Source organism: Microcaecilia unicolor, chromosome 3, assembly GCF_901765095.1.
Source record: "Microcaecilia unicolor chromosome 3, aMicUni1.1, whole genome shotgun sequence".
In the NCBI taxonomy this organism is placed as follows: Eukaryota; Metazoa; Chordata; class Amphibia; order Gymnophiona; family Siphonopidae; genus Microcaecilia; species Microcaecilia unicolor.
The window spans coordinates 327,305,810-327,333,754 of NC_044033.1; the positions used below are offsets into that span (position 1 = coordinate 327,305,810).

Here is a 27,945-nt window from a genome sequence, read left to right on the forward strand (position 1 = left end):
ATAGATGTATGTGAAGTTGATTATGAAGACTGATATACTATTCCTTGGCATTTGGGGAAGTGCAGGGTGAAAGAGGTTCCAGCACCTTTGATTGCATTGAGTATAGGTAGTTCTATTAGATTTGTCATATATTCTGGTGTAGGGCCAAAGATTATTCTGTAGGCGAGTAAGAATATTTTGAATGATATCCGTGCTTTGACTGAGAGCAAATGTAGTTTTTAGAGTAGTAGTCATGCGCTTTCAAAGCATTATTTTCTTCTGAATATTAGTCTTGCTGCTGTGTTTTGTGCTGTTTGCAATTTTTTTAGTGATTGTTCTTTGCATCCGGCATAGATTCCATTGCAGTAGTCAACATGGGCGAGGACCATGGATTGTATTAGTATGCGGAATACATCCCTTGGGAAGTAGTTTTTAATGCACTTCATTTTCCACATAATGTGGAACATTTTCTTTGCAGTGACTGGTATTTGTGCGTCAAAGGTCAGGTTGCAGTCTATGGTGACTCCTACGATTTTTAGATTGTCAGATATAGGGAGGGATGTGTCAATGACGGAGATATTTGGGAATTGAGTGGTGTTGTGGGGTGAAGTGATTATCAGGCACTGTGTTTTGTCTTTGTTCAGTTTGAGTTTGAACGTTGAAGTTCAGGTTTCAATTAAGTTTATAGCTTCTGTAATCCTGGTTGCGATTTAGTGCAGATTCTTTTTAAAAGGGATGAAGATTGATACGTCACCGGCCCAGTACCACCCGTAGCCACACCACTGTGGGGAACACAACAGAAGTTTGGTTGTTGGTCTTGGAAGGCTGTCATGTCCCCTTTGAATGATTCTCATGGCCGGGGCAATTCAAAAACACTGGTGATCTAGGTGCCTCATTATTTTAATGTTGTGCTCAATGAGGTGCTATTTTGATGCACATTAGACTCCAGTGGTGTTCAATATCAAGAGCCCTAAACATCATTGAGTATATAAACTGATTTTTCCTCATCTTCAGGCAGGAGCCAGAGGATGTGTGAATCTTAACAGCCTCTATCTATGCACAATGTTGAGGATGATCAATGCATTCTTGATGTTGATGCATCCCCAGTGTCCCATGGAGGCCAACGTCTTCAACGCTGATGGACTGGACTTCAGAGGCAACAAAAATTCATTCACACTAATTCTCTCAACCATGACATCTATGAACACAATTTATTTATTTATTTTATTTGTAGCATTTGTGTCCCACATTTTCCCACCAATTTGCAGGCTCAATGTGGCTTACATTTGCCGTAATGGCGGTTGCCATTTCCGGGTAACAGAATTACAAATGGTAAAATTGCGATACGGTGCAAACATACATGGTAACTTAATTGGAACGTAAATAGAATATAACATATATGGGACATATCAAACATATAAATGGCAAGAGGTATACTCACCTGCAAATGCGCAGTAGAGACCCTCTCTGTCCCGCCCCCGCGTCAATACGTGATGACGGGGGCGTGACAGAGAGGGAACCTGCGCACCTGCGAGTGAGGGAACCGCCGTCGTCACCGCTCCCCTCCCCCCGACCCGGAGTCACCGCCGCCACCCACCCTCCACCCGGCCCGGGTACCTGGCTTCACTATTCAAAGCGCTGGAACGTAGTACACAGCTCATCTGAGCTGCCGTTGGCCTTACTTACCTGCCTGTGTCCCGCCCTCGCCGACATTACGTCACACGAGGGCGGAACACACGCAGAGAAGAAGGAAGGCCGACGGCAGCTCAGATGAGCTGTGTGCTGCGTTCCGGCGCTTTGAATAGTGAAGCCAGGTACCCGGCCCGGGTGGAGGGGTGGCGGAGGCAGCGGCAGCAACTCCGGGGGGGGGGGGAGGGGCGGCAGCAACCTATCCGGGGGGGGGGGGGGGCTTTCAAACCCCCCCCTTCCTTTACTAGCCCGTTTTTACGGGCTCAACGGCTAGTCTTGGTATATACCGTGTGCATACATACATGGTATTGTATGAAGATTCCTGAGTACAAATTGGATTGTACATACATTAGGTCATCGATTATATTGAGATCCTATTTGATATAAGGTTTAACAGTGGTGGTACTTGATTATTCATAACCAATAAGTTAATCAGTCATGTGATAGGAGTTCAGTTTTGCATACATCGTGTGTAATGTTATTAGTGTTTAAGATGGATGTTTATGGTATGTCTTCTTGAACAGATCTGTTTTCAGTAGCCTTCGGAAAGTGATTAGGTCTTGTGTTGTTTTTATGCTCTTCGGTAGTGCGTTCCATAGCTGCGTGCAGATGTATGAGAAACTGGTCGCTTATGTGGATTTATATTTTAGCCCTTTACAGTTAGGATAGTGGAGGTTGAGGAATGTGAGTGATGATCTTTTTGCGTTCCTAGTAGGCAAGTCTATAAGATCTGACATGTAGGACGGGGCTTCCCCGTAGATGATTTTGTGGACCAGGGTGCAGACTTTGAACACAATTTGCTCTTTTAGTGGGAGCCAGTGTAGTTTTTCTCTTAGGGGGTTGGCGTTTTCGTATTTCGCTTTCCCAAATATAAGTCTGGCTGCTGTGTTTTGCGCGGTTTGAAGCTTCTTAATGATTTGCTCTTTGCATTCGGCATAAATGGCATTGCAATAGTCAAGATGACTTAGCACCATTGATTGTACTATGCTGCAGAATACCTCCCTTGGGAAGAAAGGTTTGATTTTTTTTTAGTTTCCATATTGAGTAGAATATTTTCTTTGCTGTATTTTTCGCATGGTCTTCGAGTGTGAGATTTCGGTCAATTGTGACTCCCAGTATTTTCAGGCTGAGACCGAAAGTGTATAGTCTGGGGTGTTTATGGTATTGGTTTTGTTTGTGTTGTATTGTGAGGAATTAAAATAAGAGAGTTCATGTTCAGGCCCCAAACAATACAAGCACCAGTAATGTTTATTCATTTTGGATAATGTCTTGCTGCACTGGATGCACTTCTTAAAGTTCCTGGAGGCTGTTTTATGAGACACATCCCTGGAAAAAAAAAACCCCCGTTACACTGAAATCAAATTACACAATTGTGAAAAATTTACCCAACAGGGGTACTGCAGGATTTTAAAGGCAGCCTGACCGAGCAGTTACAAAAATAAAAGAAAACACAATCTAAACCACTATAAGGACACTGGGATCATATGACAGCAAAAGGACCTGAAAACAAAGCTTCAACCAAATCAAAATCAGAAAATCACATCTTGAAGGAGAGCTCCAGAAACACATCAGATCAGCTCTGTGGAATGGAAATGACTGAGAAAGTCCTAGTACAACCTCAGCAGGCAGGAATTGATGACCATATTCAACAAGCTTCTCAAAAGCTTCTGGATGCATATAAGCTGCAGCAGCTTTCCCATACCAGGCTCCACCATTGACATTACCCATGAATGGAGATTTGCTATGCTGCCTGCCAAAGAACATAGTTGTTCCAATGGGTGAAGATGGGATTTGCTTCAAACAGCCATCTGAAAAAAGCTGGGATCACACTACTTGATTCCTGGTGTCATTTGAAAAAGATATCATTTCTATTCATGATGATACTAAGTTCACAAAGCAATTTAAAGCCAGTTTGGCTTTAATGAATATTCATGAGTCTCTCTATGAGAATGCCTCTCGATGGTTGAGCATCCTCTCCTTTATTTAATATGGCATTTCCCATTTTTTGAGCACAGTTTATATGCATTATACTTTTTGTTTCTGGGTTATGGATTTTTCACTGATATACATACACTGAGAACAAACCTATCTTTTGCCTTGATGTCTTCATATAGTAGGAATGTTTTACTATAGGTACCCTTTTATAAAATGACCCCACATGTGGATACATTTCTATCATACATTAATATGACATTTTTTTTCCATTGCAAAACATTTTTCAGTTAGTGGGTTCTGGTTAAAGGTTCCAGATTGACAGAACAGCTATAACAAAGGTGGTAGCAATACAGGCTTCCCCAAAGTACACTGCCAACGTATCCAAATCCTGCAGCAAAGATGAGAAAGTAATTCAGTCTCTCTGTTTGCGCAATCTTTAAACTTCCTGCTAAGTCAGCCAACTATGATACCAATCATGAGCAAAACATGAGAAAGGTTTTTCAGCAATGTTCAGGCCTGTCCACTGAAAAGGAAAAGGGGATGGGACTTGATATACTGCCTTTCTGTGGTTACAAAGTGGTTTACATTTAATATACAGGTATTTATTTTGTACTTGGGGCAATGGAGGGTTAAGTGACTCGCCCAAAGTCACAAGGAGCTGCAGTGGGAATTAAACCCAGTTCCCCAGGCCACTTCACTAACTATAAGGCTACACCTGAGACCATCAACTCAGACCAGTTAAGATCACAAAACATTTTCCAGAAGGAAATGAACTTCAGCTTCTACTAACCTTGAATAGATAAAGGAGAGAGGATCTGTGATAAATCCAAGTCAGCTAGTGCCAAATATGTCTTACCTTAATAATTTTTGAGCCAATTTTACAGGATCCAGTACTCAGTTTCTGAAGCGCACGATATGAATCTTGTCTATGAACCATGCAGACATAAGCACAACCTCTGGGTGGAATCATCTGTCAAGAAAGCAACACAAGGCTAAAAACACAATATTCTTAAATGTCAGCTTAGTTTGGACACATCAAAAATAAGACTTTTTCATGACCATAAGCACCTCTTTATCTGAGTAATGCTTATAGTCCACTCGTTCCTACCACTCTCCTTCACAAATTACCGTTAGTTCAATCCCTCTATCCTCACCACATTCACAAATCTCATCACCAGAACTACAACTGAAAAGGCTTAGGGTACTACTGCTCCTAAGAGTGAGTATTTCTGTGTTCTAGTTTCAGAACACACCCTCACATCCCAAGTCTGCTGCAGCGGCTCAGCAGCACAAATACACTTAGACCATTAATAATTTTTCATACTAGACTGTTGGAACTCAAGCAAGAAAAGCAGACCTTGGAACTATAGTGCCATAAATTTATCAGGTAGTTTCTTAGTTTTCCAAAGCACATTCTATTTAAATCCTTTGCATTGTTCAATAGTGGGCCATCTAGTTCAACCTTCTTCTGAATGTTAAGTTTGCCCTACATGGTAAGCCAGCAGCAATTGATATTTATAACATAGGTGTTTAAAAGAGCAATTACCCAGGATTGGTCCTACGGTTTGGTCAGCCGTGGGTGTTTTAAAAGATCCGGGTATAGATTTAATTAATGGTTGGTCCTAAGTCTCCTTTGTTAGAATAGGTGTTTCAAAAGACTGGGAATATTGGAAGTACTAGTTGGTCCTGAGTCTAAGTTGACTGACCAGGTGTTTAAAAAGACTAGCTGTATTAAGATTCCTAGTTGGTCCTATAGAATAAGTGTTTTAAAAAAACTAGGTTTATTAATAAAATTGACCGTACATATATCATGGCCGTGCCTCTTCACACGGTGATTGATTACTTTTCAGGTGACCAAATCAAGGGCGACAGTGAATCTCTGGTCCTCACCATAATATTCAGTGCTTTTGATGTAAGAACGTTGGACATTTTGCTACCCAGTGTAAGAATTTTTAATTGTCTGGTTTGAAATCTTATTATTTGAAATTTGTTTGTTCCTCAAAATGCTTCCTTTTTCTGCTAGAGTGAATTCTTGCTAGGTGTCTGTAAATAGCTTTGTCATCAGTTACATGCACTACTGATAAGGATTAAATTACAATTTTAATTCAATATATATATATGTGTGTCCTATAGAGATGACATAGCCACGCCAGTTGAATATTAGGATTTCAATGAACTTCACGAGATTTCTTATCAGCTGCAGAGATAAAGGATCTCCAAGGAGGGAATATTTTCTCTTTCTTACTTCTGGATTGGCTATGTTATTTCAATCCATAAGAAGTAACAATACGTTACGAAGTACTGAAATGTTTATCTGCTATGTTTTACTGAAGTTCTGTGTTTGCAACCTGCTTAGATTGCATTTGAGGAAGTATTTAATCTATATCGCAGCATAAAATACATAAGACACTTTTGAGTTCCGGTAAATTGTTATTATACTTAAAACGTATAGAATTAATGTTTATTATTTTTGAAATATACTAGAGTACATATTAAAACTTCATTTACCTTAGATAATATGTGAAGTTTCCTGGGTGTTGATAAGCTTTAAAAGTTTTGTTGAGTCTGCTTCTTTCCGTGCTCACATCCTGTTTCTTTAGTAACAGGAAACAGATGTAATGAGCACAGCATATTAAAAAAAAAAAAAAAAGGAGAAAATTAAGTTTGAAAACTTTTTCTCCTAACTATAACGGAGATTTTAGATACTAAAAGCAAGTGAGTTACATGAGCTGCGAAGGATGTTTCCTTGTCCTGGCCAGAAGGGAAATTTCCGAGCTACCCATAGGTTCTATGTCTGTTATTATGTTACTGTGTTTGAGGTTTCAGTTTGTAGTATAAATAGGGATACATTTTAATGAGATTGTTACAGATACTCAAACTGAGAATAAGTGAAACTTTCAGGAAAAAGAAACAGTTACTTTTCTTTTGTACATGGTCTGCTTTATCAACTTCCTTTTTCTGGCAAACACTGTCTTCCTTTGCTATGTACAGATACTACGTGCTGTTTTTATGCTTCTTTGATTGGTTTGGGTTCAAAACTTGTTATAGACTTTTGTGATTCTATGTAGTAACTTTTATAGAGATATAGATCAGTGTTATTGTACCTCAGGTAGCTGAGACTCTAGAGAAATTACACTCCCCCCCCCCCCCCCCCCCCCCCCCAGAAATAGTGAATCTAGATCACTGTTTAGATTTAAGAAGCTTAGTTGTTGTTTTTTTTTATGTCCCCCATTGAAGTCGTGCAATACTGACTTCCTGATTCTTGCACTACTCCAAATGCAGAACTTACAGCTGTGCTGTTCGTCTTGGAATTTAAAGCTTGATCTCTGTGTAAGGTCAATCAACGATGCAGATTTTGTCTGCCTTTTTAAGATTTTTTCTTTTTTAAGGCTTATTTTTGTTATTATGCTTTCATACAATAATACATTTTACATAAACTGTGAGACCTCAGATGACTGAGATGCCAGAGGAATTGCCCCACAGGAAAAGTAAATCTAGATCAATGTTTAAATTTAAAAGATATTAAGATATAGATATTTTGTGTGTCTAAAAAAAAAACTTTTATACTGTCCTAGAACAAAGACAGTACATTTTTACTCAACTGCTTGTTTGCCTTAAGAGATACACTGTTAGCTTTCTTATTTGGGACCATTATCTGAGTACAAGTTGTCACAATTTAAGGGTTCAACATTTTTTATTGATGACAACTCAAAAGAAACACCTTTAACCTGGTGCATATACAGAGATTCAGAGTATACAAACATGCTCTGTTTAAACCATATGATACAGCTTATCATCAAACTTTTAACATATTATCTCTACCCCTTCTCCCCTCTAAGTGGTGGTCAATATGTGTGTGCTTCAACTTTTCATTTTTTTTTTTGGACTAACTCCCTCCCGTCCCGGGGGAGGTCCTGGGTCCTGTACTCTGATGGCCCCCTCCCCCGTTCTGGAGAGCGTCACTCTTATTGTAGCAGACTCATTCTACTATACCAATATACCTACAATTGCTATAATTTGTTCTGTTAATCATTTTTATAGCGTAGGCGTAGTATCTAATCCACCTTAACGGCACTCCCATACACTTTGGAATTGAATAACCCCACCTTCTCCCTTTGTCCACCAACTCCCAAGTTGTCACAATTTATTATTTTATATTACCTGAATTTGAACACTTTTCCCGCTACCTTATTTCAGCCACAAGAGGGATGCCTCTAAATAAAATAGCTACCATTTAGATACTCATTATAAAAAGTTAGAATGTTACAATTTTCTCTTAATTTCTGTGTTTTTTTTCTCAGCCTTGTTTTGTATAAATGGGGAACTGGTGCACTATTTTTATCTATTATGCAAGCTATAAATTAGTTTTCTTAGGACAAGTTTATAACTTTATTTTCCTTGATTTCTACAGTTAGCAATTGGATACTGATGTAATTTTATTTTTCCACTTTGCTTTTCCATAATTATAATGTGCCTATCTAATGATTTTAAGCAAAGGCTTACCTCTAGTTACCCAAAGAAGAGAAAACTACCATGCTAAAGATTTTAAATTTATGTTTTGAATTGGCAGGGAGAAATTGTATGTGAAAGGTTACAGAGGTGCTTAAATAGATGATTTGTAAAGTCATTATCTGCCCATGCGCACTGTTTAACAGAACCTCTTGAGAATAGTCACATGGCAGGAATACATGCTAGAATACGCATGTCTAGACAGTACATTGAAAGTAGGTTAAAAGATTTGTGTAAGTGAATATATGTGGAAGTGTTTGAACTGGGATATTTGTGACTTATTATATACTATTTGGTTATAGGCTAGAATAACAATTGATTTTATTCTAAATTAACAATAACTAGAATTGTATAAGATATAAAATCTGAGAACATTGTGCTAAAGGTATTTTGTTAAGGAACTAGGCACACATTAAGTGAATTTCTATTTTGTATCACCTAAGGCCTAAATTGAGACACCTTTTGCCCTCTTTTACTTATTGTATTCCTTTGAGTCATGTTACAGTGTCACGTCTGTGGCCGTGACCACCCTCAGACTTACCTTATTTCTGGGGGTCAGCTTCTAAGCTGGCTTCTGCCTATTCTTTCTGGAGTAGTTTTCCTTCTGTATGCTGGCTGCTTCCAGCATGGCTCTAATTACTCCACTCTACTGCACCTGGGGGTGCTGCCTGAGTTAGCTCTACCTCTGTCTCAAGCCTGGCTCTGTTTGCTCCTCTGTGCTGCACCTAGGTATTCTAAGTCTCTCTAGGTTCTGTGTGCGCTCTCTGCCTGCTCCTTGGTTTGTGCTCCTCTCACCCGCTGGCGGCCAGAGCCAGTGGCTGCCATAGTTTGTCTTGCTGTTCCTACCCATTCCAGACTTTAGCCGGTCCGGTTCTTCCAGGCTGCCGGACTTGTCTCTCTTGTTTGTGCCTGGACAGCCTCTGTAGTTGCTTACTGATGGCTACAGCTGCTCCTCAGGTGTTGAAGAGCTTTACTAATCACTTAGAGACTGCAGCCTTTGCATCATCTAAGGTCCATGGTATGTTAGAGTGCTCTGTGCACTGCTACCTTGTCCAGTTCAGTGTGAGTTTCTAGCTTGTTACTAGTAGCTTGGGCATAGCTTTTCTTGTTGGCTTATGTACAGCTTTACTAGTTCTCCTGTGTGTTGTGTTGTGTGAGTTCCTAGCGAGTGACTAGTTAGCTTGGGCATAGCTTGGGCATAGCTTTGCTAGTTAGCTTGTGTACAGCTTTACTAGTTCTCCTGTGTTTTGCTTAGTGTGAGTTTCTAGCTTGTGACTAGTTAATTGGGCATAGCTTTCTTGTTAGCTTGTGTACAGCTTTACTAGTTTTCTTGTGTTTAGCTTTGTGGTTTTCCCGTGTGTGTTTTCCTTTGCTTCTGGAGCTTCAGCCCTAGTCCTGCCTGCTGCCAGTACTCCTTGCTACTGGAGCTCCAGCCATAGTCTTGCTACTTGACATGACCCTTGCCTGAATCTGACTACTGTCTGCCTGCTGTCTGACCTGACTACTGCCTGTACCCAGATATTCTCTACTTGCTGCCTGCTGCCTGACCCGACTACTGCCTGAACCCGGATATTCTCTGCCTGTGGTCAGACCTATTGCCGGAACCCAGACATTCCCTGCCTGTCTGCCTTGCTTTCGCCTAGGTGCCTGGGGGCACTTCTGTATCCTGATTCCTGTTGTTCCTGCTTGCTAGTTCCAGTTCCGGTTTTCCTGTAAGCCCTGCTGGCTGCCCGAACCTGAGGGCTCAACCCTCGGGGAACGGTGGTTAAATGTAGGTGAAGCCTAGGTCCAGTGTGTTCCTGTCCAGCGGGTTCCGGTCCCGTGTGTTCCAGTCCGGTGGGCTCCACTCCAGTGTGTACCATTCCAGTGGGTTCCAGTCCAGTGCGCTCCCGTCCGGTGTGTTCCACTCCTGTGTAGAACTCCAGTCTGGGGTTCCAGTCCAGCCTCGCCTCATCTCTGCTTTGAAGGTGACCTTGCCTGCCACTGCAGCTCCACGGTAGTGGTCCAAGGGCTCACAAACTCAGTGCTTCCAGGGAAGAAGCCTGAAATACAGATTCAGCCTATTCTTATCTACTCCAAGTTGACGCCTTTCAGAAGCTGTATACCATTTCATATGTGAAACCCTGACCGTGGATAATCTAATGCAACTTTGTGCCAACTGCATCTTACCAGAAAAGAGAAGATGCTGAAAAACAAGCGCTGACCGCTGTTAATTCATCTGTTACATGGACTTTAGTTTTCTACTTTTACTTATGCCTTCCTTAACTTTTTACTAGGTTTCCTGATGTTATCCTGTGGTCTCCCATCCCATTGTACTGAGACAAAATACAATCTGTAATAACATTTCTGTCTTGCTTCCCTCAGAATTCGCAAGCCACGGGGGGGGGGGGGGGGGGGGTAGTATTGAAGGGGTAACCACAAATCCCAAAGCTCTGCAGGACCAGGACAACTGGTCCATAGAAAATACTACACACACACAAAACTGGTGTATTTGGACCCTTTAAAGTTGAAGCCATAACGGCTACTGCAGTTAAACTACAAAACCACAGTTCCGGTCCAGAAACCAAAGAATAACCCTCACATAACAGAACCAGGTGACACGCCAGAACCACAGCCACACTTTAGCTTTACGAGAGTACTTGACAGACTTATTGCACGTTGACCTGAGGAGAATTGATCTGTTACTTACATACTACAGAAAAACAGACTTTTTAAATTACTGAAGCTAGAGCATCAAAATAAGGAAGTGAAAGTGCCTCTAATACAGCTAGCACTGGAGATACACCTGAATCCGGAAGTATTAATTATACTTTCTATAAGACTGTTCGGAATTCTTTTCTTTTTGCCTCATTTCTTTGCATTTAGTTGGTTTATACTAGAAGCAAACAGTAGTTTAATGCTTCTTGTCCTGTTTTACAAAAGCATTGCATTTATTCTGTTCATTTTAGAAACATTTTAGAGTAAGTTAGTTAAAGTATAAGTGTGTTCCACATACGCATTGAGTATCACAACTTCCTCTCTTTCTGTCTAAGTACTTTACAGCAAACAATTAAGCATTCGAACAACTCAATACATCCTATTTTCTGCTAGGAAATATAGAATTCTGACTGTTAAAAATGAGTTTTTAGTTTTGATTTTATTTTGCATAAGTTGCTATGCACAAATATAGAATACTTTTTTCAATATTTCAACCTTTTTTTTTTTTATTTCACTTCTCTCCTTTCCACCTAATCTCTAAGCATTTTAAAACAACTTCAACCTTTTTGAGCATTAATTCTATACCTACTAATTATCCTTACACCGGCATAAATTTTTGATAATCATTTAAACTTACCTTTTTTATTTTAGAAGTAACATTGTATCTTCCAAGCATCCCGATGCTCAGACCAAGCACAGCAAACTACCCTATCTCTTCCCCGGGTGTGGTTGACACCACAGAACTTAAAGTTACCTCTTGTAGGAGTTTTCATTGTTTCATACTTGCTTTATTTTGTTAAATTTTGATTTCCTGAGTGTTTGACACATGGGCAAGAATGGGCTTGCGTACATTGGGACAAATATGGAATAACGGAGAGTGGGTTAGCTTTGATGCCCTTCAGGAGGAATTTGGACTAGGGGAGAGGGATTTAATCTATTACTGCTGCCTCCGTAATTTCATTAAGAAGCGAGCACAGGATGAGTTGGAGCTAGCTGACACAGCCTTGGAATTAGCCATGTGCAGAGGGGGTGGCAAAGGAAGTATAACGCGTATCTATTTAGCGCTATTAGGCCGTAAAGACCCCCAGATATTCTACCATGCGAGATGGGAAGGGGTGTTACAACAATCATATGATAAAGAAGTATGGATGAAGAACTATAAGTACTTGCTTAAAGTATCACTAGCACAATCCGTAAATGAAAACGGTGGTACTATACTCCAGCCAAATTACAAAAAATGTACCCAGGAGTGTCAGAACAGTGTTGACGGGAGTGTGGCCATAGGGGCACATTTATTCATATATGGTGGGAGTGTATCAAAGCAAGAACATATTGGACTAAGGTGGTAGAGCTGGTCAATAAAGTACTCCAAACACCATACCCGGGAGGCGCAGAACAATGCCTACTACACTTCAGGCCGGCATCGATACCTAGCTGGCACCATAGACTGGCAAGCCAATACTTTGTAGCAGCTAAAATCGCCTTGGCCAGAGCATGGAAACAGGTGGAAATGCCAGAAATGCAGGTGGTGAATCAGAGAGTGGATTTCCTTTACCAGATGTCAAAGTTAACGGCAATACGGAGAGGGACTATGCAGACCTTCACCAAAATATGGACATTATATGAACAATTTAAGGAGCAGGATCAGCCACCACTGGAGTAGGGGGGAGGGGGAGGGACTTTATACAGTTGGGGATGGGGACGATTGTTTGTACCGGCGAACTTTGTTACTGTTTCAATTTGATTGTATAATGCTTGGTTAACAATAAAAGGCTATATTCAAAAAAAAAATTATTTTTTGATTTCCTTACATGACACAGGAATTAGTTACAAGAACCAACAATTCCCTTCAGATTTTTTACTTGCTAAAGCTACTCCAGAGTGATAACAATAATGACAAATTTTGCAAATCCCTTGCTTTACTGTTTTCAAATTTGCACAAAGAAGCTAGCATGCCTCCCACCTCACAATGTTTAAAACTTGTTTGGTAAGGACAGATACTACCAAAACCCCATCTTCTTCTTTGGAGTTATATGGGAATTACCCTTAGAAAATGTTGCTACCATTTTACTCTGTGATGGAAACCCTAACTGTATAACACAAAGACCCTACTTACCAGTGTCTCTCATACTTACTATCTGCCTCTTAGTGCTCATGATTGTATGGCCATGACGGGTAAAAATAAGGCCCAAAAAATTCCAACCTGTTTAGGGATTTTAGGATGCCTGCAACCTAAGACAGCCTACAAACAGAGCATTAACCACGTCCTTTTTGAGCTTATGGTAATAAAGACCTAATTCATGATTTGATTTTAAGGTGAAAGCAAACGCCTAGGTGCAGGACTAGATTACTTGCAAGGAGCACTAGCCATTCCCATATTTTGTGAAGGTTTTACTTTAAAGAGACCTTCAAGGGGGGAGATGAATATTATCATCATAGCTATGAGCTTTAGTTCAAGGCCTAACTTTGGTTCAGGATCTAAAATGAGAAAAAGCCTTACAGGTCCATGACTTTAACCTGAACTTTAGTGTGACTGCAGAACTCATTATTTATTTATTTATGGTTCATTTATATCCCACATTTTCCCACTCATGCAGGCACAATGTGGCTTACAAAAATTAGGAAATATACAATAAAGCAGAAATACATTGCAAAGGAGACAGAGGATAGTCATGATCTGTTGTGCAGCAGAATGAGGAACGGGCGTAAGTGGAAAAATAGAGTAACACTGTTTAGCAACAGGGTGGTCACAGATGTTTTAGTGAAAAACAGAACACAATAACTCCTCAGGAAGATGACTTAGAGGCATATTTTCAAAGCACTTAGCCTTCCAAAGTTCCATAGGTTTCTATGGAACTTTGGAAGGCTAAGTGCTTTGAAAATATGCCTCTTAGTCTTCCAGGAACAGCTAGTCTATTATTAAGCTTTTCCAGTAAATACTAACCAACTCATTATCATAGCCAATCAGTGTTAACCATCCTATATAGTAATTTGAACCTCCAACGTTCTGAAGCTGACTGCCAGGAAGCTGAAGCCCGGTTCGTAATGTCTGAAGCCTTCAAGTGACGTCACAGTGTTGCCTGGGAAACCGCAACACATCCCGCCCTGCACTCATCCTCTTCGCAATGTGCAGGTGCTGTCTACCTGTCCGTCCAATCAGAAAGCCGACACAGGAGCATTGCAGCCAATCGGGAAAAGAGACGAATGAAGGTCTCGCAGGTGATTAATAGGTAAACATTAGCCAGCGGGGAGTGGAACCGATCGTTGGAGGCGGGGATTGATGTGCATGCGCTCCTATGGGGCATGGAGTTTACAGATTAATGGGTCCGCGGCCCTATAGTGTGTGGCAGCCGAAGAGGTGTCAGATCGGGTGCTTGAGGGCTGCGGTGGTTGCGCTATGGGTGCTGCGAGCTTCAGCACGGTTCTTCTGTTGGTGGCGGGGTCGGGGCGCTGGCGCTCAGGGTCCCGAGGGATTCGGAGTTGTTACTGGTGGAGGGCTGCGCCCCGTGGTAGACTTACCAGGCGAGTCTAGATAACAACACTCACAAGGTGAGAGGGGAGAAGAATCTTCTGATACTTGGGGTTCAGGAAACGGGTGCTGCTGAAACTGGGGGGAGCAGGAACAGGGTGTTGGCATTGGGGTTCAGGAATCGGGTGCTGCTGGGACTGGGGGGAGCAGGAACAGGGTGCTGGCATTGGGGTTTAGAAATCGGGTGCTGCTGGGCCTGGGGGGAGCAGAACAGGGTGTTGGCATTGGGGTTCAGGAATCGGGTGTAGCTGGGACTGAGGGGAGCAAGAACAGGGTGTTGGCATTGGGGTTCAGGAATCGGGTTCTGCTGGGACTGGGGGGAGCAAGAATAGGGTGTTGGCATTGGGGTTCAGGAATCGGGTGCTGCTGGAACTGGGGAGAGGTAGCAGGGTATTGGCATTGGGGTTCAGGAATTGGATGTTGCTGGGACTGGGGAGAGGTAGCAGGGTGTTAGTATTGGGGTTCACAGACACTCTATGACTCACACACACACACTGATACAGCACATGGATAGATGGACACACTCTCTATGTTCATACACGCTCCCACACACACATACTTACATACAGGTCAATCACAGATTCACTTTCATAATGCCCCTTTCATTAGTTTCACATAAGCGGACACACAGATAACAAGCACAGTGCTGCGAACCACACAATTAGATTGTGCCACTGATCTACAGTACCACACATTGCAGCAACTATCCATTGAGACTGAGAGTTGACGGACAACACTTTACAGACAAGTGTGACAGGAAATACGTAAGATGAATAAAACACTGATCACTCTTTCTCTCTCTCTCTCTCTCTATCACAAAGTATGTCTTTCATACACACACACAGAAATCAGATTACCTTGCTAGCGCCCGTTTCATTTCTAACAGAACCGGCCTTTTTCTCTAGTTATATTAGAATATCCAATAAATGGGATTATTGTCAGATTACCTATGTATGACCTGTTATGTTAATGAGTGTATATAAGTGACTGTACTTCCTACTTCAATGAAGAGAGACAGTCACAGCCAGTACCTTTGTGCAAGCAGGGATGCTCTCTCTCATGAGAAACTAATCAATTGTATCTGCATTGGCAAATAATCCTATTTTTTTCTCATAAGTAGCCTTGAATCTTTTATATCTGCAAATTGGCTTTAGATGGTAATTTGAGGTAAGGGAGAAAAAGACCCTAAAATAAAACATTATTTATTTTATTTTATTTATTTATGGTTCATTTATATCCCACATTTTCCCACTCATGCAGGCACAATGTGGCTTACAAAAATTAGGAAAATATACAATAAAGCAGAAATACATTGCAGAGGAAACAGAGGATAGACGGTGGGAGAAGTAACTAGCAACGCAAAGCAGAGCAGGGTGGGGAGCGTGAGGGGGATATCAATTAGCGGAGTAACTAGGGGAGTAAGGTTTTGGTAAAGAAGTGGGTTTTCAGCAGCTTCTTGAAAAGGCTGTGGTCCATTTGTGCTTTAAGGTGCAGCTGGAGAGCGTTCCAAGATTTAGGGCACCAGTAGCGGAAGGAACAGGTGAAAATCCTTTTCTACTTGACACCCTTACAATTTGGGAAGTGGAGATGGAGATACGTCCGTGCAGCAGGCGTGGCATTCCTGGGTGGAAGGTCGATCAATGGGAGCATGTACTCCGGAGCAAGCCCATAGATGATTTTGTGGGTTAGGGAGCAGAGCTTAAAAGTGATACGCTCCTTTACAGGTAGCCAGTGGAGCCTGAAGCGCAGAGGCTCGGCGTGTGCATAACGACGTTCTCCCAGAATCAGTCTCGCGGCAGTGTTCTGGACTGTCTTGAACTTTTTCAGTAAAGAGATCTTGCAGCCCGCATAAATTCTGCTACAGTAATCCAGGTAGGAGAGAACTAGCCAGTGCACAAGGGTACGGAATAGGACTCTGGTAAGGAGGCATCATATGCGTCTGAGCCTCCACATAGCATGAAACATTCGTTTGGAGACCAAATGTACATGATTATCCAACTGGAGGTGCTTGTCCAGGTGCACTCCTAAGAGTCGCAGACTGTTGGAAATTAGGAGAGAGTAGCCCTTTAGTGGTAGCATTGTGTCGGTTATCTGGGCATGGGTGGATGAGAGAATGAGACATTGAGTTTTTTCCTTGTTTAATTTAAAGCGAAACACCTGAGCCCAATGTGAAATGGTGGAGAAGCAAGATTCGATGCGATCAGCGATTTCCGATGTGGTGGTATGGAAGGGTTTGTAGATGGTAATATCGTCCGCATAGATGAAAGGATTTAGGTCTAGTTGTGCTAGGGCGGAGGCTAGAGGTGTCAGCATAATATTGAATAAGGATGGTGAAAGGAGGGAACCCTGTGGTACCCCGCAAGAGGCTTTCCAGAGTGTACAGATGGCGGAGTTCGCTGTGACCTGGTAAGTTCTAGTGGTCAGGAAGCCCTCGAACCAGTGTAGAACAGATCCTCCTAGGCCGTATGAGTCTAGTAAATGTAACAGCAGTTCATGATCCACCATATCGAAGGAACTTGACATGTCAAATTGGAGCAGTAGTACCTTCCGTCCGATGGCCAGCTCTTGTTTAAAGTTTGAGAGAAGGGTGACTAGAACAATCTCTGTACTATATTGAGCACGGAAACCTGAATGCGAGTGGTGAAGGATACCATGGTCAGTCAGTAACATGGTAAAAGGTGGCAGATAAAGACCTGAATGGTCCTTCCAGTCTGCCCAACTATCACACTCATTATCAAGTCATGATTAAACCAACAATGAATGTGATATAAAATACTTTATCATTATCTCTCATTGGCATTTCTGGGACATAGACCGTAGAAGTCCACCCAGCCCGGTCCTTAGGTTCCAACTTCTGAAGTTGCTGTTGAAGCCCACTCCAGCCTACAAAAATCTGTCTTGTCATTTGAGGGACACAGAACGTAAAAGTCTGCCCAGCACTGTCCTCACATTCCAAATTAATGGAGTTTCAGTCTTAGTCCTCTCCAGCCCATTCAAAACCAGACTGCCATATATGGGACCAAGACCATACAAGCTTGCCCGCACCAACCTTCTTAGTTCTTCACAGAAGAAGTCACCATCTAAGCGCCAATCGACATGCAAATTCAGATGGAACCATTGTTCAATCCACAACTATAATAGCTCCTAAAGCTACATTATACAGTGACCTCAGGGACACTAAGAGGTGTATTTTCAAAGCACTTAGAATTACAAAGTGGACTTACAAAGTTCCATAGGTTACTATGGAACTTTGTACGTCTAAGTGTTTTGAGCCCCTAAGTGGCCTAATATTCAAAATGTACTTTGTGAAATGTCCTTTTCTATAATGGTTTGTTTAGCGGTTTAGCTAGCAGAAATACAATTCACCCTAGTCCTGGCAGCTATTTTCCTCTTGTCTCTTTAAATGGAAAGCCAGGGGAGGAGTTGTGATGTTTGAAATCAGGTACATCAGAAGCAGAAAACTTGCAAGGGAGAGACTGAATGGATTCATTGCTTTGGTCTTTACGGAAAAAGATGTAAGAGATCCACCTGTATCAGAAAAGGTTTTCAAGGGCAACGATGCGGAGGAACTAAAAGAAATCTCAGTGAACCTGGAAGAACTGAGACACATCAACAAACAGAAGAGACATAAATCACCTGGACTGGAAGCGAATGCTACATACCTGTAGAAGGTATTCTCCGAGGACAGCAGGCTGATTGTTCTCACTGATGGGTTGACGTCCTCGGCAGCCCCCTCCATCGGAAAGTTTACTAGCAAAGGCCTTTGCTAGCCCTCGCGCGCCCATGCGCACTGCGCATGCGCAGCCGTCTTCCCGCCCGAAACCGGCTCGAGCCGGCCAGTCCAGTATGTAGCAAGACAATACACTCCAAGGGAAGACTCAACTCCAAAGGGGAGGCGGGCGGGTTGGTGAGAACAATCAGCCTGCTGTCCTCGGAGAATACCTTCTACAGGTATGTACCATTCGCTTTCTCCGAGGACAAGCAGGCTGCTTGTTCTCACTGATGGGGTATCCCTAGCCCCCAGGCTCACTCAAAACAACAACCATGGTCAATTGGGCCTCGCAACGGCGAGGACATAACTGAGATTGACCTAAAAAATTTACCAACTAACTGAGAGTGTAGCCTGGAACAGAACAAACCGGGCCCTCGGGGGGTGGAGTTGGATCCTAAAGCCCAAACAGGTTCTGAAGAACTGACTGCCCGAACCGACTGTCGCGTCGGGTATCCTGCTGCAGGCAGTAATGAGATGTGAATGTGTGGACAGATGACCACGTCGCAGCTTTGCAAATTTCTTCAATGGAGGCTGACTTCAAGTGGGCTACCGACGCAGCCATGGCTCTAACATTATGAGCCGTGACATGACCCTCAAGAGCCAGCCCCGCCTGGGCGTAAGTGAAGGAAATGCAATCTGCTAGCCAATTGGATATGGTGCGTTTCCCTACAGCCACTCCCCTCCTATTGGGGTCAAAAGAAACAAACAATTGGGCGGACTGTCTGTGAGGCTGTGTCCGCTCCAGATAGAAGGCCAATGCTCTCTTGCAGTCCAATGTGTGCAGCTGACGTTCAGCAGGGCAGGAATGAGGACGGGGAAAAAATGTTGGCAAGACAATTGACTGGTTCAGATGGAACTCCGACACGACCTTTGGCAGAAACTTAGGGTGAGTGCGGAGGACTACTCTGTTGTGATGAAATTTGGTGTAAGGAGCCTGGGCTACCAGGGCCTGAAGCTCACTGACTCTACGAGCCGAAGTAACTGCCACCAAGAAAATGACCTTCCAGGTCAAGTACTTCGGATGGCAGGAATTCAGTGGCTCAAAAGGAGGTTTCATCAGCTGGGTGAGAACGACATTGAGATCCCATGACACTGTAGGAGGCTTGACAGGGGCTTTGACAAAAGCAAACCTCTCATGAAGCGAACAACTAAAGGCTGTCCTGAGATCGGCTTACCTTCCACTTGGTAATGGTATGCACTGATTGCACTAAGGTGAACCCTTACGGAGTTTGTCTTAAGACCAGACTCAGATAAGTGCAGAAGTATTCAAGCAGGGTCTGTGTAGGACAAGAGCGAGGATCTAGGGCCTTGCTGTCACACAGACGGCAAACCTCCTCCAATGAAAGAAGTAACTTCTCTTAGTGGAGTCTTTCCTGGAAGCAAGCAAGATGCGGGAGACACCCTCTGACAGACCCAAAGAGGCAAAGTCTACGCCCTCAACATCCAGGCCGTGAGAGCCAGAGACTGGAGGTTGGGATGCAGAAGAGCCCCTTCGTCCTGCGTGATGAGGGTCGGAAAACACTCCAATCTCCACGGTTCTTCGGAGGATAACTCCAGAAGAAGAGGGAACCAGATCTGACGCGGCCAAAAAGGAGCAATCAGAATCATGGTGCCTCGGTCTTGCTTGAGTTTCAACAAAGTCTTCCCCACCAGAGGGATGGGAGGATAAGCATACAGCAGGCCCTCCCCCCAATCCAGGAGGAAGGCATCCGATGCCAGTCTGCCGTGGGCCTGAAGCCTGGAACAGAACTGAGGGACTTTGTGGTTCACTCGAGATGCGAAGAGATCTACCAAGGGGGTGCCCCACACCTGGAAGATCTGTCGTACCACACGGGAATTGAGCAACCACTCGTGAGGTTGCATAATCCTGCTCAACCTGTCGGCCAGACTGTTGTTTACGCCTGCCAGATATGTGGCTTGGAGCACCATGCCGTGTCGGCGAGCCCAGAGCCACATGCTGACGGCTTCCTGACACAGGGGGCGAGATCCGGTGCCCCCCTGCTTGTTGACATAGTACATGGCAACCTGGTTGTCTGTCTGAATTTGGATAATTTGGTGGGACAGCCGATCTCTGAAAGCCTTCAGAGCGTTCCAGATCGCTCGTAACTCCAGAAGATTGATCTGCAGATCGCGTTCCTGGAGGGACCAGCTTCCTTGGGTGTGAAGCCCATCGACATGAGCTCCCCATCCAGGAGGGACGCATCCGTGGTCAGCACTTTTTGTGGCTGAGGAATTTGGAAGGGACGTCCCAGAGTCAAATTGGAGCAAATCGTCCACCAAAACAGGGATTTGAGAAAACTCGTGGACAGGTGGATCACATCCTCTAGACCCCCAGCGGCCTGATACCACTGGGAGGCTAGGGTCCATTGAGCAGATCTCATGTGAAGGCGGGCCATGGGAGTCACATGGACTGTGGAGGCCATGTGGCCCAGCAATCTCAACATCTGCCGAGCCGTGATCTGCTGGGACGCTCGCACCCGCGAGACGAGGGACAACAAGTTGTTGGCTCTCGTCTCTGGGAGATAGGCGCGAGCCGTCCGAGAATCCAGCAGAGCTCCTATGAATTCGAGTCTCTGCATTGGAAGAAGATGGGACTTTGGATAATTTATCACAAACCCCAGTAGCTCCAGTAGGCGAATAGTCATCTGCATGGACTGCAGGGCTCCTGCCTCGGATGTGTTCTTCACCAGCCAATCGTCGAGATATGGGAACACGTGCACCCCCAGCCTGCGAAGTGCCGCTGCTACCACAGCTAGGCACTTTGTGAACACCCTGGGCGCAGAGGCGAGCCCAAAGGGTAGCACACAGTACTGGAAGTGGCGTGTGCCCAACTGAAATCGCAGATACTGTCTGTGAGCTGGCAGTATCGGGATGTGAGTGTAGGCATCCTTCAAGTCCAGAGAGCATAGCCAATCGTTTTGCTGAATCATGGGGAGAAGGGTGCCCAGGGAAAGCATCCTGAACTTTTCTTTTACGAGATATTTGTTCAGGGCCCTTAGGTCTAGGATGGGACGCATCCCCCCTGTTTTCTTTTCCACAAGGAAGTACCTGGAATAGAATCCCAGCCCTTCTTGCCCGGATGGCACGGGCTCGACCGCATTGGCGCTGAGAAGGGCGGAGAGTTCCTCTGCAAGTACCTGCTTGTGCTGGAAGCTGTAAGACTGAGCTCCCGGTGGACAATTTGGAGGTTTTGATGCCAAATTGAGGGTGTATCCTTGCCGGACTAATTGCAGAACCCACTGATCGGAGGTTATGAGAGGCCACCTTTGGTGAAAAGCTTTCAACCTCCCCCCGACCGGCAGGTCGCCCGGCACTGACACTTGGATGTCGGCTATGCTCTGCTGGAGCCAGTCAAAAGCTCGCCCCTTGCTTTTTGCTGGGGAGCCGCGGGGCCTTGCTGAGGCGCGCGCTGCTGACGAGAGCGAGCGCGCTGGGGCTTAGCCTGGGCCGCAGGCTGTCGGGAAGGAGGACTGTACCTACGCTTACCAGAAGCATAGGGAGCAGTCTTCCTTCCCCCGAAAAATCTTCTACCTGTAGAGGTAGAGGCTGAAGGCTGCCGGCGGGCGAATTTGTCGAATGCGGTGTCCCGCTGGTGGAGAGACTCTACCACCTGTTCGACTTTTTCACCAAAAATGTTGTCCGCACGGCAAGGCGAGTCCGCAATCCGCTGCTGGAGTCTATTCTCCAGGTCGGCGGCACGCAGCCATGAGAGCCTGCGCATCACCACACCTTGAGCAGCGGCCCTGGACGCAACATCAAAAGTGTCATAGACTCCTCTGGCCAGGAATTTTCTGCACGCCTTCAGCTGCCTGACCACCTCCTGAAAAGGCTTGGCTTGCTCAGGGGGAAGAGCATCAACCAAGCCCGCCAACTGCCGCACATTGTTCCGCATGTGGATGCTCGTGTAGAGCTGGTAAGACTGGATCTTGGACACGAGCATAGAGGAATGGTAGGCCTTCCTCCCAAAGGAGTCTAAGGTTCTAGCGTCCTTGCCCGGGGGCGCCAAAGCATGTTCCCTAGAACTCTTAGCCTTCTTTAGGGCCAGATCCACAACTCCAGAGTCGTGAGGCAACTGGGTGCGCATCAGCTCTGGGTCCCCATGGATCCGGTACTGGGACTCGATCTTCTTGGGGATGTGGGGATTAGTTAAGGTTTTGTCCAGTTCGCAAGCAATGTCTTCTTTAGGACATGGTGCAAGGGAACAGTGGACGCTTCCTTAGGTGGAGAAGGATAGTCCAGGAGCTCAAACATTTCAGCCCTGGGCTCGTCCTCCACAACCACCGGGAAGGGGATGGCCGTAGACATCTCCCGGACAAAGGAAGCAAAAGACAGACTCTCGGGAGGAGAAAGCTGTCTCTCAGGAGAGGGAGTGGGATCAGAGGGAAGACCCTCAGACTCCTCGTCAGAGAAATATCTGGGATCTTCCTCTTCCTCCCACGAGGCCTCACCCTCGGTGTCAGACACAAGTTCACGAACCTGTGTCTGCAACCTCGCCCTGCTCGACTCGGTGGAACCCCGTCCACGGTGGGGGCGTCGAGAGGTAGACTCCCTCGCCCGCATCGGCGAAGCTCCCTCCGCCGACGTAGTCGGGGAGCCTTCCTGGGAGGTGGCCGCGTCGGTCCAGGTACCGCACGCGGTACCGACGTCCGGGGACCTCAACCTGGGCGATGGGCCAGCCCGGCGCCACGCTCGACCGGTACCGGAGGCGCAAGCACCGCCCGGTACCGGAGGGGTAGGGCGCAACAGCCTCTCCAGAATCTCTGGGAGAACGGCCCGGAGGCTCTCGTTCAGAGTGGCTGCAGAAAAAGGCTGAGAGGTCGATGCAGGCGTCGACGTCAGAAACCTGTTCCGGGCGAGGAGGCTGTTCCGGGCTGTCCAGAGTGGAGCGCATCGACACCTCTTGGAACAGAGGGTGAGCGGTCCTCGCGGTGCCGATGCCTGCTGGGTGCCGAATCCCTCGGCGACCAGAGCTCTCGGTGCCGACACGGGGGGAGGGGGACCGGTTGTCGATGCTTCTTCGACTTCTTCCGAATGCATGTCACCGGAGCTCCCCGGCACCGACGAGGAGGACGTAGAATTCCATCCGGCGCTTCCTCGGGGCCGAGACCGAAGAGGGTCGATCCCGGGGGGGCTGTACCGCAGGAGCCCTCAGGGTAGGAGGAGACCCACCCGAAGGCTCACCGCCACCAGCAGGGGAATGGACAGCCCTCACCTGCACTCCTGACGATGCACCTCCGTCCGACGACATCAGCAGACGAAGTCTCGGTACCACCGACGTCGATGCAGTCGCCCGATGCCTCGGCGCCGATGCAGAGGTCCGATGCCTCGATGCAGTCGATGGAGCGGCGGCCAAGGAAGATGGTCCGGACGCTGACGACGTCGATGCACTAGATGCCTTCGGTGCCGATGTCGACGAAGAGCCCGAGAACAAAACGTTCCACTGGGCTAATCTCGCTACCTGAGTCCGCCTTTGTAACAGGGAACACAGACTGCAGTTCTGAGGGCGGTGCTGGGCCCCTAGACACTGAAGACACGCAGAGTGCCTATCAGTGAGCGAGATTACCCGGGCGCACTGGGTGCACTTCTTGAAGCCGCTGGAAGGCTTCGATGTCATGGGCGGAAAAAATCACGCCGGCGAAATCAAAAGCCGAAATGGCGAAAATTGAAGCACCAAAATTTAGGGGAGAAAAAATCTCGACCGAGGCCCAACTAGGCCTACCCCGACAACGAAAGAAAACTTACGGGGCAAAAAGCTGAGAAATTACGGGAAGGGCAGAAAACCCGAAAGGGTCCTTCCGGAACACTTCGGAGCGCTTCCCGAAATTTTTGTAACGAAAAAGAAGAAAAAAACACGTCGAAAAGAACGCGCTGAGGTCGACTCTCTGGGGCACGAACGGCGTAACACGACCGTACGAGCGCGGACGAAAGAAGACTGGCCGGCTCGAGCCGGTTTCGGGCGGGAAGACGGCTGCGCATGCGCAGTGCGCCATGGGCGCGCGAGGACTAGCAAAGGCCTTTGCTAGTAAACTTTCCGATGGAGGGGGCTGCCGAGGACGTCAACCCATCAGTGAGAACAAGCAGCCTGCTTGTCCTCGGAGAATGGCATGTAACCTAGGGTACTGAAAGAATCCGAACATGAAATTGCTGATCTGCTGTTAGTGATCTGTAACCTGTCATTCAAATCGTCCATAGTACCTGAAGACTGGAGGGTGGCCAACATAATGCTGATTTTTAAAAAGGGATCATGGGTGATCTAGGAAATTACAGACCAGTAAGCCTGACTTCTGTGCCAGGCAAAATAGTGGAAACTATTATAAAGAATAAAATTATGAAACAAATAGACAAACATGGTTTAATGGGACAGAGTCAGCATGGATTCAGCCAAAGTAAGTCTTGCCTCACCAATCTGCTTCATTTCTTTGATTGCACGAATAAACATTGTGGATAAAGGGGAGCCAGTTGTTGTAGTATACCTAGAGTTTCAGAAAGCTTTTGACAAAGTTCCTCATGAGAAACCTCTGAGAGAATTAAAGTGTCATGAGATAGGAGGCAATGCTCTTTTGTGGATTAGAAATTGGTTATTGGATAGAAAAGAGGGTAGGGTTAAATGGCCATGTTTTTCAACTGAGAAGGGTAAACAGTGAAGTGCCTTAGGGATCTGTACTGGGACCAGTACTATTTAAATAATATAAGAGAGAGGATCCTTGTGGAACTCTGGAATCAAGAAAAAATGGCATAGAGTTCTTCTCTTGGTAATGAATTATGTATGAACGATAAGACAAGATTTAAACCAGTTGAGAGCTAGGTCCCAAATCTCTATTTGAAGAAGTCTATCTAAAAGCAGTATTGTCAACCAGATCAAATGCTGCTGACAAATCAAGTGACAGTAGAAAAATCAATTTTTTTTGATCTGATGACGAATATATGTGGTAATCCCTAGTAAAGCAGTTTCAGTGCTGTGGTGTGATCTAAATCCTATTTGGTTAGGGTGAAGCATGTTTGTTTTAGTCAGAAAGTCTTGAATTTAAGCATGAATAATTGTTTCTACAATTTTAACAAAAAAAGGAAGATTGGCAATGGGGCGATAACATGAGGAAGAAAACAGTGTGGAAAATGTTATAATGCAAGTACCCAGCATCTATGTTTGTATTTTTCTTAACTTTTCTTTCCTATATATGTCTGAGTTACAGATGAATTGTCTGTAACTCAATCATCCAATGATATTTTTCAACCACCACAGCTACAGAGCTGATAAATGCATTTAACAGTGTGCTGGGTAACATACTAGCAGGGAATTAGGTTCTTCAAGGAGTTTCAATCCCCAATCCTCAGGGCCCACTGTCAAACATTTCCATTCTGTTGAGGGGGTGTTTCTTATTTTAAAAAAAAATACAAAACAAACAAGTTGATGTGAAAGTTGAATGCATTCATTTCACTTACATTAATTGATTCAATCTGTCCAAACTCTTCAAACAGGTTGGTTAAGTCCTGCTGTGTTGCCTTTTTGTCAACCTGACCAACCCAAAGAGTAGTACTGCAAACTGTCAAGAAATAACATAAAGCAAACATTAGAAGCATGTTAAATTCAAAAATGATGCTTCTGACAAAGCAAACTTTCACATTTACTAGGATGTATTAACAAAATGTCTTAAAGATACACAAAGCACCGTCTAAATTACTGTCCATTTCCCAAATGTAAGAACACTTTGAAGGTACAATTAATTAAAAAAATATTTTTGAAATGTATACTGGCTACATATTTTAGAGGAAGCGGGCTAAGAAAAGAAGTATGGGAGCTGAAAGAGTGTACCTGGAAGCAGGAAGGAACCTACCCAAAGGGGAACACCACCCAAACAGTGACCCTGGCAACCTGTGAGATCATCAAGAAGGGATGGCCTCTACTACTACTATGTCACCCTCCTATGGCACATGGGACTTGTCAAATGGGCATGGCTTGCCCCTTTGGAGATACAATAGAACCCTAACACTTTTTCATCTGCTAGAGAAAAGCTCCCTTGAAATAATATTATCTGGTTTGTTTTCTGCTGGGGTGGCCAAACATAAAGGTAAGGCTACTCGTTCCTTTACTCCCATAATTGGGATAGGTTTTATGGACAAACGTGGTGACATCTGAAGACAAAGTTCACGGGTCTCCTTCTGTGAGTTTAACATCTCCATTCTTTTGATTTTCTTTAAGTTCTGGGGCTTAACCCACTCCCTCTTCCCCAACAGCCTCCCTGCTGCGTTCTGGAGTTCAATTAACAGGAGATCCCAACCATACTCAAGAATGAACCCAGTTTTGCCCCTAATCCTTTGTACAAGGTTAAGAATTCTATGCTACTATAGCTTACTGATGACTTCAGTGACTGATTTCCTATCTTTTCATTTATTGTATCTTCTTCCTCAGAGGAACAGCATGTGTCCTTGGCTGATATTTGATGGTAGTGTCCAGAACAGAAACTAAATTTTTTAACAACATCAATGGTTTGACTTGCATACTTTTCTAAACAGACTGCAGATAAATGATAGACTCAGACACTAGCACATGTTAAACATAGAAGCAAAGAAAATGATGGCAGTTAAGGGCCAAATGGTCCATCCAGTCTGCCCATCCACGTAACCACTAACTCTTCCTTTCTGAAGGAATCCTACATGCCTGTCCCACGCTTTCTCAAACTCTGAGACAGTCTTTGTCTCCATGACCTCCACCGGGAGGCCATTCCATGCATCCATCACTCTTTCCATGAAAAAGTATTTTCTTAAATTCCTCCTAAGTCCATTTCCTCTTAACTTCATCCCATGCCCCCTCATTCCAGAGTATTCCTTCATTTGAAAAAGTTTCAACTCCTGTATATTGATGCCAATGAGATATTTAAACGACTCATATCCCCTCTCTTCCAGCGTATACATGTTGAGGTTCATGAGCCAGTCCCTATATGTTTTGACAGAGACTGGCTACCAATTTAGTAGCTGCCATCTAGACTGACCCCATCCTGTTTATATCTTTCCATAGATGCAGTCTCCAGAATGGTACAAAGTACTCTAAATGGGGCCTCACCAGAGACTTATATAAGGGCACTACCACCTCCTTTTTTCCTGCTGGTCATCCCTCTCCTTATCCACCCAAGCATCTTTCTGGCATTGACCATTGTCTTTTCTACCTGTTTGGCTACCTTAAGGTCATCAGACACAATCACTCCCAAGTCTCCCTCTTCTTTTGTACACAGCACTTCACCCCTTATACTGTACCGTTCCCTTGGATACTTGTACCCCAAGAGCAAGACCCTGCATTTCAAAACATTAAATCTTAGTTGCCAATTATCGGACCATTCTTCAAGCTTTGCTAGATCCTTCTTCATACCATCCACATCCTCCGGGGTATCCACCCTATTATACAGTTTGGTATCATCCGCAAAGAGACAAACTTTACCAGTCAGTGGTGTACCAAGTGCGGGGCGGTGAGGGCAGTCCGCTCCGGCTGATCCCACCCTTTTTAAAAAAAAATCTGTGAAGCGGCATAGCAGGCAGCGCCTCGCGTCTGCCCTGCTTGTAAAAGAAGCAAATATCCTCATCGTAGGGCCTTCCCTCCTCTGAGGTAACTTCTTATTTCCGCGAAGGGGAAGGGGGGCTGGGGAAGGGGTCTCAGATGGGAGAAGGGGACTGGGAGGGGGTTCTCAGATTATTTTATTTCTATTTGTTAATTTGTAAAGTGGTGATTGGTACTTGTTAGTTTTTTCAAATTTACATCTGCTCTCTTTATATTTTGCACAGTACTAGGGGACATTTTCTGTTTCTGTGGTGTTGCATTGTATGCAGAGTCTGGCATCCTGGGGGT

The 27,945-nt window shown here is 44.8% G+C and overlaps 1 protein-coding gene across 1 annotated transcript in view; it reads right to left on the reverse strand.

Moving 5' to 3' along the window:
- Nucleotides 1–27,945, reverse strand: part of SCAF8 (SR-related CTD associated factor 8) — a 1,046,706-nt gene that overhangs the window by 517,881 nt on the left and 500,880 nt on the right. Inside the window, 2 exon segments of the mRNA XM_030198392.1 lie at nucleotides 4,460–4,573; nucleotides 25,551–25,651. Coding sequence (XP_030054252.1) covers nucleotides 4,460–4,573; nucleotides 25,551–25,651 — 215 coding nt within the window.